The sequence below is a fragment of the Cryptomeria japonica genome, chromosome 11 (assembly GCF_030272615.1).
Source record: "Cryptomeria japonica chromosome 11, Sugi_1.0, whole genome shotgun sequence".
Lineage (NCBI taxonomy): Eukaryota > Viridiplantae > Streptophyta > Pinopsida > Cupressales > Cupressaceae > Cryptomeria > Cryptomeria japonica.
Window position 1 is genome coordinate 388,897,091 of NC_081415.1, and position 12,653 is coordinate 388,909,743.

Consider the following 12,653-nt stretch of genomic DNA (forward strand, 5'->3'; position numbering starts at 1 on the left):
TGAGAAAATAACCTTGAAATTCGTCTTGATTATCTACAATTTGCTGCATAACAGAAATTTCCATGTACTTAAATAGAAGAAAGCATTGGTTATAGGTGACCGGGTCAGATATTTTTTCTACATTTTAAACAACCTTATAAAGATATAATATACAAAAAAAGTAAAGAAAATAAAGCGAACGCAGAGATTGAATGTTGCAGGTAACATGAAAAAGCATTGAAACTTAAATATTCAAATTAACTAAATTATTGCATAGAAACCATCTTCGTTTTACCAACAGTAAAAACTTATAACATGTAGATCCAACGGAAATAATGAAACCATCTTGATTTTACCCTCCTTTACTACCATTATAGAGCTTGTATCTTTGTTTCCTTAATCTGAGAAACAACTATGGGCATAAGGTCAGATCTTTCTTTTCATTGGCGTTTCCCCAAATAGCCAATTAAAAAATCGATAACATGATTATTTAATGCCATTCTACTCATCCATTTATATAAGGCTCTTAAATGTAAAGACAAATAGTAGAATACAGGAAATCTCCCTTCACCCTTTAACTTTCCATCCATGGGACCAGCATAGAAGTAGATCATTAGAAAAACTTAACTTCAAAGTTTTAGAAGACTTAACAACGGTTACTTGCTCTAAGCCTCTAAGTGATGAGTTTCTGCAACTTGCAATATGATCCCCCTGCTACTCAGAAACGACTTCATCTGTCCTCGAATTTTTTAGTCAATTGTTATTTGTTCATTGGTATCTATTTCTTTGTACAGTTAGAGAAATGACTGCCCTCTTTTATTTGCATCCGCTGGGTGAATGTTGATAATTTTATGTACCGCAATGGTGTACTATAAAGAAAAAAGCTGGACTGCCTTACAAATATTAAAGCCTGCACAGATAGCAAGGCATAGAAAAGCAAGGAATTTAAGAAGCCTTGAATTGTTTCACAGACTACATCTGCCCATTAAGCTAGACTGGAAGGGAGAAGCAGCTTAACTGCTACATAAGAACTCATCAATAATGTTAATAAAAACAAAAATGAAATATACTGAGCAAAATTAGAAGTTTCCGCTGGTAACAAAAGAACATGTAACTCTGTATTTCACCAAGATAAAACAAGCCACAATTACAGATGCTGTTAAGAATGGATATGAACTGCAGCATCTCTGCCTCTACATAGTTAAATTACAAAACCACCATCAGGGAAATCTTTTCTCTCGGTACTTGATATTAGCTTATGACTTCTCAACAGCTATTGGAATAATGCGCCTTCTAGGAGGCTTGGGTAGATTGTCTACCGGCTGCATATCTTCCTGTTTCTTTTGATCACAACTAGATTCTTTCTCAGTGCTTAAAGAACTGTTACTAGAAACCATCAAAATAGAATTCTCTACATTCTCAGTTATTACATCACACTTCCGTGGTCCTGTAGACTGTACAGTTTCAACAACTTCCTTCATTTCCATCTTTAGATCCTTGCACGTAACAGTTTTATCTGCCAAAGACAAGTCCACATCAATCTTTTGATTTTCTGTCACAGAATTTTCTACTTCTACAGCTATTGGAGTAATGCGCCTTTTGGAAATCTTGGGATGATTGGCTACTGGAGTCATATCTTCCTGTTTCTTTTGATACGTAGATTCTTTCCCATTGATTGGAGAACCATTGCCAGAAGTCACCGAGACTAATTTGTCTTCTTTCTCTATCATTGCTTCACACTTCTCTAGTCTTCTTGGCCTGACAGTTTTGACACCTTTCTCTGTTTCAATCTCTGAGTCCCTTCTCATAGCTTTTTCATCTCCCACAGACATGTCCACATCTATTTTCTCTGCCACAATGTTGGCCATTGCTGCTGTAGCTTGAGGCAAATAACTTGCAACATGCGAAGGTATTTCTAATCAAAGAAACCACTATTACTCATTGACCAAAAATTAACAACGAATGAAAGAAAGTGAAAAATAAACTTCTATACTCAGTAGAAAGCTGAGATCCTAATGAAAACAGCAACTGCAAATGCAAAACACAACTTAGTATTTTGGCATGTGCCTCAGAATTTTGAGAAAGTAATCAATATTGCTAAATAAGGAGCAAAGTGGACTTGTTACCAGACAAGGTTGCAGGCGAACCGAGTTCCCCATTCTCAAATTCTACCAGCGTACAGTAGCCATCTTGGGATGATACCGCAAGAAACTTTGCATCAGATGACCTGGCACAGAGGAGAGAGAATATGCCATTCAAAAAAGGCTGACAATAAAGAAGCATAAGGTATGTGGTGCAAGTTAGAAAAAAGAGATACCATGCAATGTCCGTTATGGCTGCATAATGAAGCCCCGCAAAGATTGCAATGGGAGTGCTGCTTTCAGTATCATAAATATACAATGAATTCAATGTTGCAATGGCAAATACAACACGATATGGAAGTTTGAATAGAGCATCTGCACTCATCCAACAAGCTAACAGGTCTTCATGCCAAATTCTTAAAGCCAACAAAATATAGAACTCACTCTAAACATGACACTTCACCTGAATTTTCTTCACAAAGGGTGAAAACTAAAGGACAAAAGCGGATTGCCACAATAGGTTTGCTAGCACCAGGAAGTTGTAAAGCAGGCCTGCAAGCTACACTGAATCAGAAATTTGCATGGCATAATAGCTAAATACAGATAGACCCTTCCCTCATTCAGTACCATATAGACAAATGCATGCTTGATGAAAAAGAATCCATATTTGAGACAAATCAAAGTAAAACCCCAGGGTCCCACCATTGAATGATGAAGCTGGTAACAAGGAGAACCAAATTAATTCAGCATCCTATACAACCATGTGTACTCCATAAACATGACATTCTTAATAATTATTACACTAGCATAGAGCATGCTGGAGGCAAATAATAACCCAGGGAGAGGCTGACAGCATACTGTTGAAGGCTACATGGCAGCCTGCAGAGGGGAAGAAGAATATGATGGATACATTTTGATCAAAGAAGTAGCATTTGTTCACTTTGAATAAATTGAAAATTCAAAAAAAAATTATTTGTAATGCAAGGACTAATTCCTAAGTTGCCGGTTCGGGTTCGAAGAACCGGTACGCCGGTACGGCAAAAATTTGAAAATGGGTTTGGGTTTGTTAGTAGAAAAACATGTAAATTATAAAATTATATATATATATAAAAGCATGAATTAAGATTAGCATGTCACATAGCATCATCATAAACAACAAAACCAACATAAACTTGTAATCATAGCATCATGATCATACCATAACAGCATCATATACATCAAGTTTAATATGAAAATGACAAAATATTCAAGTATCACTGTTTCAACTTTCAACAATTTAAAGTATGATCATCAAATGGATTCTCTAATTCATCATCCTCATTCTCCTCCTCATCATTGACAATGACATTAGATGAACCAATGCCAATGCCACTTACACTTGCACTTGCACTATAAGTTTGCTCGCTATCTGAGTCATCAAATGCAACAAGCTGAGAAGTGAAAGCATCCAAATCAGTATGCTCTGGCTCTATATCCCACATCTCCGTTTCCCCTTGCTTGTAGTCATCTTGCTTGTGTGAAATGAGCCAAGTTAATGTTTTAAAACTCACTTTTAGGGTTATATTTTAATTTTTTGTGGTGGATTTCAAAAAAAATTAAATATTGCAAAAAAAACACCATTTTTGGGCCGTCAGACCCCCAGGTTCGACCTGGGTCCTCTTGGGTTTGACCTGGTCCAAAGCAGGCCTGTGAATCACGGACCCTGTCCGGACCACAGGCGGACCAGACCAAGACCGGACCGGACCAGTACCAGGGATCTAGGGGGGTGAACCCTGCAACTTTAAATTTGTAACGCAAGAACTAATTCAAATAGAAAGAATTGAGGAAATAAGTGATGATGTTCATCAGACAGAATCACATATAAAATCATATCTCTGTTGACACAAACTTTGCACTAATCTAAATGAATTCTCTGTAATTTTGTGCTTTTAGAAAGAGAAATGATAGACATGCAGCATTTGCAGAAATGAACAATCAATGTACTTCAGAAGAAGCCATATTTAGAAAGCCATGAATGGAAAGGCCACGCAAAGGTAATACTAATAATGTAAATGATGGAAACTTGTAGGTTACAAGGACCAAACTAACAATTTTGAACTGAGAAGCTGGTTATTAAAAAACCAGAATACCACACATGTTGAATGTACCTGACGCAGAAAAATGGCAGCCTAAAGATACCTTTTCTAAGTTGTATGTCATTTCGCCAATACCTAATTTGCAGGATATGGTGCTTCAGCCCACAACACCTTAACCAGTACAAAATTCAAGTCCTATTAAAACTAACACACCGGGGAGTCCACCACACTACCTCAAGTGGATTTATTTGATTAGAACCAAGCGGCAAGCAGGATGACTAATTTTCTATTGGGAATTGGAGCTAGATTTAGGTGAAGAATTAGACTGAATTTAGCGAGAGAGTTATTTGTTATTCAAAGACTTCTAATAAAGGGGTAAGAACCTAAGTCACCAGGTTCGAATTCGAATTCAAAGTTTGACAGCTTTGAAATTCGAATGAAGTTCGACAAGGAAAAAATTCGGAATGTATAAAATTCGAATTAAATTCGCTTTATGTAATTTTTTAAAAATTTTAATAAATATATGTAATATATCTTTTTAAATTGCCTAAATAGTTTAACATTGATAATAGAGCTTGGGCTTTTGCAACAGCTTGAGCTTCGATGGAAGCTTCCGGAGCTTCTGCAACAGCCAGCAAGACAACGTGTGCTTCGATGGCGGTCCAAGTTTGGGTTGAAGCTGCAATGGCGGTCGAAGGTCGGGCTGCAGACTGGAATTGATGTGTCCGCGCAACCTAAATGCAACTAGTGACCTCAATGCCACTTGCGACTGCAAATCGAGCAACTGATGTGTGTTTCTATGTTTGCCGCCGTATTTTATTAAAAAAACTCGATGAAACCCTAAAAAACGCAAGGAAAAAAAAAACTTTTCTGCAAATACGTCATCCCTATTTTTCCGTACGAATTTGATGCGAATTTGACCAAATTTTTGGCGAATTTTATAGACTGTTTTAAGTTCAGCGAATTTCGAACTTCAAGGAAGAAATTCAGCCAAACCTAGTGACTTAGGTAAGAACCAAGAGTGTTTAGTCATGCAAACCTGGGAGGTGTAATAGCCCTTGTAGAACCTTGCCTAGCTTTGCAAATTATTGATTCAATTATACTTATAGTTCTTATGGTCTTGATTGGAAATTGCTATGTAAGACTTATATCAAAATTAACTTCAAGTAAAGAGTTTTATTAATGATTCTTATATGAACATGAACTGCGGTAATAGATAATCATATAACCTTCCTTATCTGATGTGAATTCCAATATGCTGTTTCAAGGGAAATCAGTTCTGAAATCATATATATATATATATATATGATAATTGATACAAGAATATCCATGCCTAAATGATTCCCTCATACCATGTGATTGAATAACTATGATTCTGATATGAAGAATCAGCATTCTGATCTCTGATCGTTCTTCCTGTTGTATCTCCTTGAAAGCATGCAATCTTGTAACGCCCTCTATGCTTGGTTTACTTTCTACTCTTGCACCCTTGGCCTTGCAACAGTCGATGATCACCACCTTCACTCGGCTGTTAAGGCTCTTTGAGCGCTTCAATGTAAAGTAGGTATATAAAACAAATCTTCGATGCCTCTTTGATGAACCATGAACCTCCTCTATAAGCCATCAAGTGGGCATGATGTGAGTTGTATATCTTCCATCATGTCCCTTCAAACAACTTAAATCACATATCTAATCGGTTTTAACCTTTGTTTACTAATAATGCCATTAATTAACTAATCCAATCTTTGGTGGAACTGTTTGTTCTTCTCCTTGACAGCGATAGTCTTGCATATTAATGTATGTCCCATCCATGGAATGCCTTTGGGCGAAGACATCTACTTTTTGCGATTTGTCTTAGCAATCGGATGGGGTTATTACAGGAGGTTACACACGGTATGGGTCATCTTATTACTTTCCGTGAAAATATATAATTAGTAAGAATTTGTTTCACATACACTAACCATTTGGATTTGGACTCCCGTAGTGTGCAAATACAAAAAATTAGACCAGTGCTTTAATGTCACAAACTGGAGAATGAAACAACAGCAAATGCCAAACTAGGTGATTCTATTTAAGAGCTGCGTTGGGTTGAACAGAGGATCAGAGTTAGTTATCCCTCACAAGATTTACCATTAAGGAGCCATGATTGTACATTTTAGAATGGTTTTAAACTAGGATGCCAATCCTGGAAAGGTTTAGGCTCCGATTTGAGGGTTTGCTTCGCAGATTTGGCCAAAAAAAATTGGGGGTTGGATACATTTCAGGTTGGTACAAACAAAAACATGTCGATCATAAATAAATCCCATGATTGTTATACTTACTGAAATGCTTTACAATGAACCATAAGGGCAAAGATATATTTATTAAATGTTGTTGACTCTGAAATACTGAAATACATATGCTTAATTGTATTCAAGCCTAAACTTTATCATGAATAAATTCATGTGGTTGTTAGGGCAAGACAGTATCGATGTCACAATCATGTCAGGTTGGAAAGACATAAGCATTAAATCATATCCAGCATACTTTATTATGAATCATTAGGGATAAGATATGTTTCCTGAATGTTGTTGACTATGAAATACTGAATAACATATGCTTAATTATAGTCAACTCTGAACTTGTTCATAAATAAATCCATGCGATCAATAGGGCAAAGACATTAACAACGTCATAATTGTGTAAGCTTAGATAGCAGAAAGCATTAAATCACATTCCACAGCCTTCCCTTTAGGATTAGAGATATGATTTTGTGAATCGGAATGCAAAAAATGAATAAAAAACTGCCAGCTTCATTATGGAACGAGAAAAACCAGTCAAAGTTCATGGCGGGTTCTCCCAGGTTCATCCAACACAAACCCACAAGTGGAATTCTGCATAGAAGAAAGACTCAGCGAGTCGATAAGTACTCACCAAGTTTTTTGCCTGGGAAGTTTTTACCGTAAAAACTCACGTGTTTTACTCACTGAGCATTGGCAGAAAACTTGCCAAATTTGTAGCGAGTTTTTTGCAAAAATTTGGCTAGTCTGTGGCAAACACTCAGCTGCATCAATAAAAAAGTCCCAGACATTTCCAAAAATTATTTTTAAAAAAAATTCCTCCACGCCCCCTCAATCGTTGGGTTTTTCTCACATCTAACACTTTGTGTAACTTGCCATCACTGCCCCTCAAACCCCAATGGGTCTCCACTCCCGAACCCCTACTAGTTATTTGGATCTCTTGTCATATAAAAAAATTGATTACAATAAGGAGGTCTAAGGGGGTCCGAGGGTAGAGACCAGAAATAAGAACTTAGACGATTAATTTTATCACTATCATAATATCATTGATCAATGATGAAATATCGTACTATCAGTATCTAAGATTCAAATGTGATTATTAGAAATTTAGAACCTCTCCCAAAGTTTTCACTAGACGGAGGAAGAGGAAGATGTAAAATGTTGTAAAATGCAATTTATGAATTATAATGGATCGTGATGATGTTCAAAGGCAATAATCATAAATTCATAACAGTTGTCAGCTAACTATCATCAGGATTTCACATGGGGATGTGATTTTATAGTCAATTTGCATTCAAATCAATCAAATTTAATAAAAAACACTTTTGTACTCATTTATGGACTCGTTCGATACATCTTGTTATTGAATTTTGCAAAATAAAAAATGTGTCTATAATGAAATTTAGGGGTTCCAAGTTTTGCCAAGTCAAATTTTTGGGTCTGGCAAGTTTTTGTCAAGTCCGAATAGTTCAACTATGAAATTCTGAACCCTGGCCACACCACCACCCATACCAAATCAGGTTCTGCACCCAAAACTGATCATACCTGAACCAGCAGGGTTGCAGGGCCGGACCAGTAACTTGATTTTAAAACCATGGCATTAGTCAATAATTCAATTTATGCTTATAAGAACTATCAACAACGTTTGCAGCCAAATAAGAAACCCTTTGGATTTGTTTGATTTACTCTTCTAAAACATAAAGACAAAATTCACTAAAGAATTATCATCCAATAGTAACTTAAGAGAAACAAGTGGGCTACTTCACCTGGAAAAGTCCTTTCTAGAAAAAACATATGCTGTATTGGATGATGATGAATCTGCGGAAAATTTATGAATACCTGCAATAACCAACTTTAAGCTGAGGAAGCTATTTTAAACAGTGGAAACTCATATTGCAGATGCACTTTCTCATTGTAAACTACAATAAGATAAATATGACCACAACTTATTTTTGCCACTAGAATGTGAAGTGGCAGCATATCACATGAACTTTCTGCACAAGTTTTCCTCGACATGACAGATTATTTTTCCCTTAAAAACAACAAATACCTCTTATAAACACGAAAATGCAAATTTGCATTTACAAAAACTTGCTTGGAAACAAAAAGAAAATACAAGGCCATCTAAATATACTATAAAGATGGGATAAACAAAATGGATAAAAAGCTATTCGAAAAAGTCTAGACCCACAAGAAGCAAGAACAAAGAGAAAAAGTTAATAAGCCACGAAGACGGTAGAATAGTTTGGTAATAACTAATACCACAAAAAGTTACCAAAAACACAAATGGTGATAAATCAGCAAGGATCCCAACAATGTAAGAAAAAAATTTAAAAAGAAATAAAGTAGGGGTATAGCATGTTTTCAAAAACAGCAGTTAAATTGTTTTTTTAAAACCAGGTTAGTAATGAAAAATTAAAGAATTTTTGACACTGCTGCCAAGGAGCATGTGCTAAAAACCAATGCATCGCTATTAATGAGACAGATGGATAAATTACATGACATAGCAAAAAGCGTCAATTGAATTCAATTATTCTAGCAATAAGCAGAGTTCCACCGAATTTTAGAAGAAGATAACTTGGGGATGTAGGGACACAGGACAAGTTTCAGGGACAGAAATTATTTTCTCAATATTTGGGATGGTAACAAAAATATTATATGATATTTGAAAAATTTATTACTAGCATAAATATCTTAAATACATCTATCCAATAGAAACCGAGAAATCTCTGCCTCAAGGTATCTATATTGAATTTATGACATGTATTAGATAGGCATCGCAAGACTAATATGTCTTAGCATCTTTTGGATAAGTGCATTTAAGATACCTATACTAATTTTATCTACTTTTTTAGCTTAATTTTTTACTTTCAAAAAGCTATTTAGATAGGCACCTTGAGACTGATATCCCCCAACATCTTTTAGATAATGTATTTAAAACATCTATGTTAGTTTTATCTATAATTAAAAGTTAATCAGATTGGCATCTCAAGTCTGATATCCCTCAACATCTTTTCAATAATGTATTTAAGACATATATGCTAATTTTATCTACATTTCAAACTTAATTTTCACTTTCAAAGAGTTATTTAGGATAGTAGTTGGATGGAATCAATCTAGCCTGAGATAGAACAGTCTCCTATCTCCCTTCACTCGAAGAGTTTCTTCATTGTCAATTTTCTTTCAGCTCCAGATTGTGTTTTTCTATGGAATAATGGACACTGATTTAATGGAAGAAATGGATTAATAATTTAATATTACGTCCTTGACAACCTTTTTTTGATCTTAATCGGTTCTAATTTATGGGGTCTCCTTTTGGATTTGGTTTCAGAACCTTCCTCTTGTATGTTAAGAAAACAAAATGGTTAAATTGTTGTTAAGAAGCTGAGAGCTTTTATGCATTTGGCTTCAACTTTGACCAACGTTCCACAGAGTTTCCTGACTAGGGGACGGGGGGACACAAGGACCAAGGGCCTAAGTTTGGGGACAATGACAAGGGGTGGTGCTGATATACATATAGTACTTGAAAAAATAGTTATAAAAAGATTAAGAATTACAATTTTGAATTTTCAAATGAAACTTCGACAAATTAGTAAAATTGCAATTACTAAAAACTAAAATACTTGAATACTACTAAAATTTGACAATGAAAATGTCAAATTGGAGATTTATATTATATCCAAGATATCAAAAAGATGATTACAATGTGTACAATGATATCAAAATAATAGAATGTAGTGAAGGGAGGTCTCTAATCATCCCCAAACTCCTTATCAATGGAACTTCTAAACTCCACGTGGTCAAGCTCCACCAAACTAATACCAACTGTTAAGGTGTTTTTTATGACACCTTACAACACAGAATAAAATACTAAGTATTCTATCCACTCTTGAACAAAGACCTCTCAAATGCTAAACTATGTGATCAAACGAGACGACTCCAAGGTTCCGATAGTCATGTCTTGACTTTATACGTGGATAGACTCAGTGTGTTGATGTGATTTTATTGGAATCACGAAGGGACTTGCATTTTTACTTTAACTCTATTGGAATGTGGAAACTAACTTGAATTTGAAAAGAAAGATAAAAAAGGATAAAGGGTTTAGAAAGACTATGCTACTCCTAAGATCAGCAACAACGATAGATGTTACTTAGATAGACAAATTCCCTCAAATCATGGCTTGCTTTATCATGATGACAACTACACAAGACTAATGCAACCTTCTACGGAAGTGGAAGATTTTCACATTGCAAATACATCACTCAAATACCCAATGCAACAATAAACAAACTAATAGTTTACTATCAACAAACTACAAAAAATATGAACCAAGGAATTCATCACAATATTTTCATAAGCATCCACCATGATCAATGAACTTTAATTAACCTTGAGAAGTAACAAGGAACCATGAAAAATGTAAAAACTCAACACATACATCCACCATAACTTCAATGAAAGTATTGCATTAAATTCAACAAGTCTTGGCAACAATCACAAGCTTCCTCCTATTCTACTACTAAATATTATCTAACTGCTTGGCTCCTATTTATTATCTATTGTCTATTAACCTTTTACTATGAGAAGACTGAGCCTTTTATAGAGAGCTCATTACATTTCAATGGCTCGGACTGATCTCTCAAATCGATGGCCATGATTTGACAATGTAACCCTAATTAGGGTTTGTTACAACAAACTCTCTTTTAGCCAATCATAAAATTACATCACATAGGACACATGTCCTTCCTTTGAATTCTAACCAATGAGAAAATAGGCTAGGCATGTAACAGTAAAATAATATTTGATGAAGCACCATGTGTCAATTGCTCCACCTTGAATGAGTCAAGTTCAATGCATCTGGACATGCTGACTTGGAATGTCCTAATTGGTTTGATGATGATTACGACGCCACCTCAACATTCCTCACATAGATTATCACAAAGTATGTGGTTGAGCAATATCTCTTGACACTCAACATTATCCAATTGCTCAATGGGGTGAAGATGGAGCATATTCTCAAATTGCATCATCTAAAAGTGATCAAGTTGTTAAGCTTGATTAACTCTTTTGAAACTGTCTTTTGCCTTGATCATACTTGCTTTTCACCTTCTAACTTGGGAATATTGACCTGGAGTTGTACTATTCTTTATTTTGAATTTCCATTTCCCAAATTATTTCCCTATTGTACTAGCAATGATTCTTTGATTTCCAAAGGAAATTCAAGATTTTGTGATGTATTGAATCATGATGTAATGATATCATCTCGAAGAGCATGATGCTATCCTTCCTTAGTGTTGATCAATTTTGATGATAGCTGCTGACTTATTCCCTCTATGATGTCAACGATCTTGATGCTTCCTCCTTTGATGTTGAATGCTGATATTAATGTGCAAGCTCTCCATGTAAAGCCTTTTCCAAGTTGTATCCTTTCTTTCATCCTTCACCACATTCTTGTATGACTTGGAATTCCTACCTTAAGCTTCCCCCTATGGTTGATTCCTAGAATCAAACATGAAAAGGAAACATAATATAAATCAAACACTAGAAATGATAATTATACTTCACAAAGTTTACACCTAAAACCTTTTCAAATAATGAATTTTCTGACTTGAAATCTAATCAAACTGGAGATTAAACTCGCTCAAATCAGAATGCTTTCTCTCTCAGCATCATGACTTATTTCTTATTTCCTCTCCAAACCTGATTCCCTTTCTTTTAGATCTGATTTTGCTAGATTCTGGTTGGAATTCATAATTTGAAGCTAATTCTTTGACTGGGAATCCATTTTTTACCTTCAGCTTCTGCAAAATACCTCTCATTTCCCACAATTTTGATCTAATTTACTTCCTTGCAAACTGGAACTGCCTTCTTGGATGAGAATTTATTTAAGCATTTGAATTTGATTTGAATGGGTAGTGCTTTTCCTTTGTTTTATAGGCATTTCAAACTAGGAGTCACACCCCTTCAAAGCTTAGCAAGGCTGACTTTGCATCTCTTAAAAACGTTTTTGCTTGCAATTAAAATCGCATCCCTTCTTGTTAGCCATCCGACTTTGCCTTCTTGTTTTTGCTTGCAATTAATTAAAGTTCGTCTTCCTTCATCTTCGTGAAAGCCAACTTTTCTCAAAAAAAAAAATTGTTTGCTAAAAATAATTGCATTCTCTTTTTGTTTTATGATGTTGGCATCCATCTACATGCAATTTGGCATTTGATTTATCATTCAAAGGGTGCACTCAATCA

General features: G+C 35.2%; 1 protein-coding gene across 1 annotated transcript in view; it reads right to left on the reverse strand.

Moving 5' to 3' along the window:
- Positions 1–1,027: 1,027 nt before the first annotated feature.
- The window catches only part of LOC131071614 (chromatin assembly factor 1 subunit FAS2), a 57,539-nt gene continuing 45,913 nt past the window's right edge, over positions 1,028–12,653 (reverse strand). The window contains exons 8-12 of the mRNA XM_058007528.2: positions 8,181–8,253; positions 2,524–2,612; positions 2,297–2,435; positions 2,106–2,206; positions 1,028–1,894 (exon numbers count right to left, since the gene is read on the reverse strand). Of these exons, the coding sequence (XP_057863511.1) occupies positions 1,236–1,894; positions 2,106–2,206; positions 2,297–2,435; positions 2,524–2,612; positions 8,181–8,253 (1,061 nt within the window). The 3' untranslated portion in view covers positions 1,028–1,235. The remainder of the gene's footprint in view (positions 1,895–2,105; positions 2,207–2,296; positions 2,436–2,523; positions 2,613–8,180; positions 8,254–12,653) is intronic.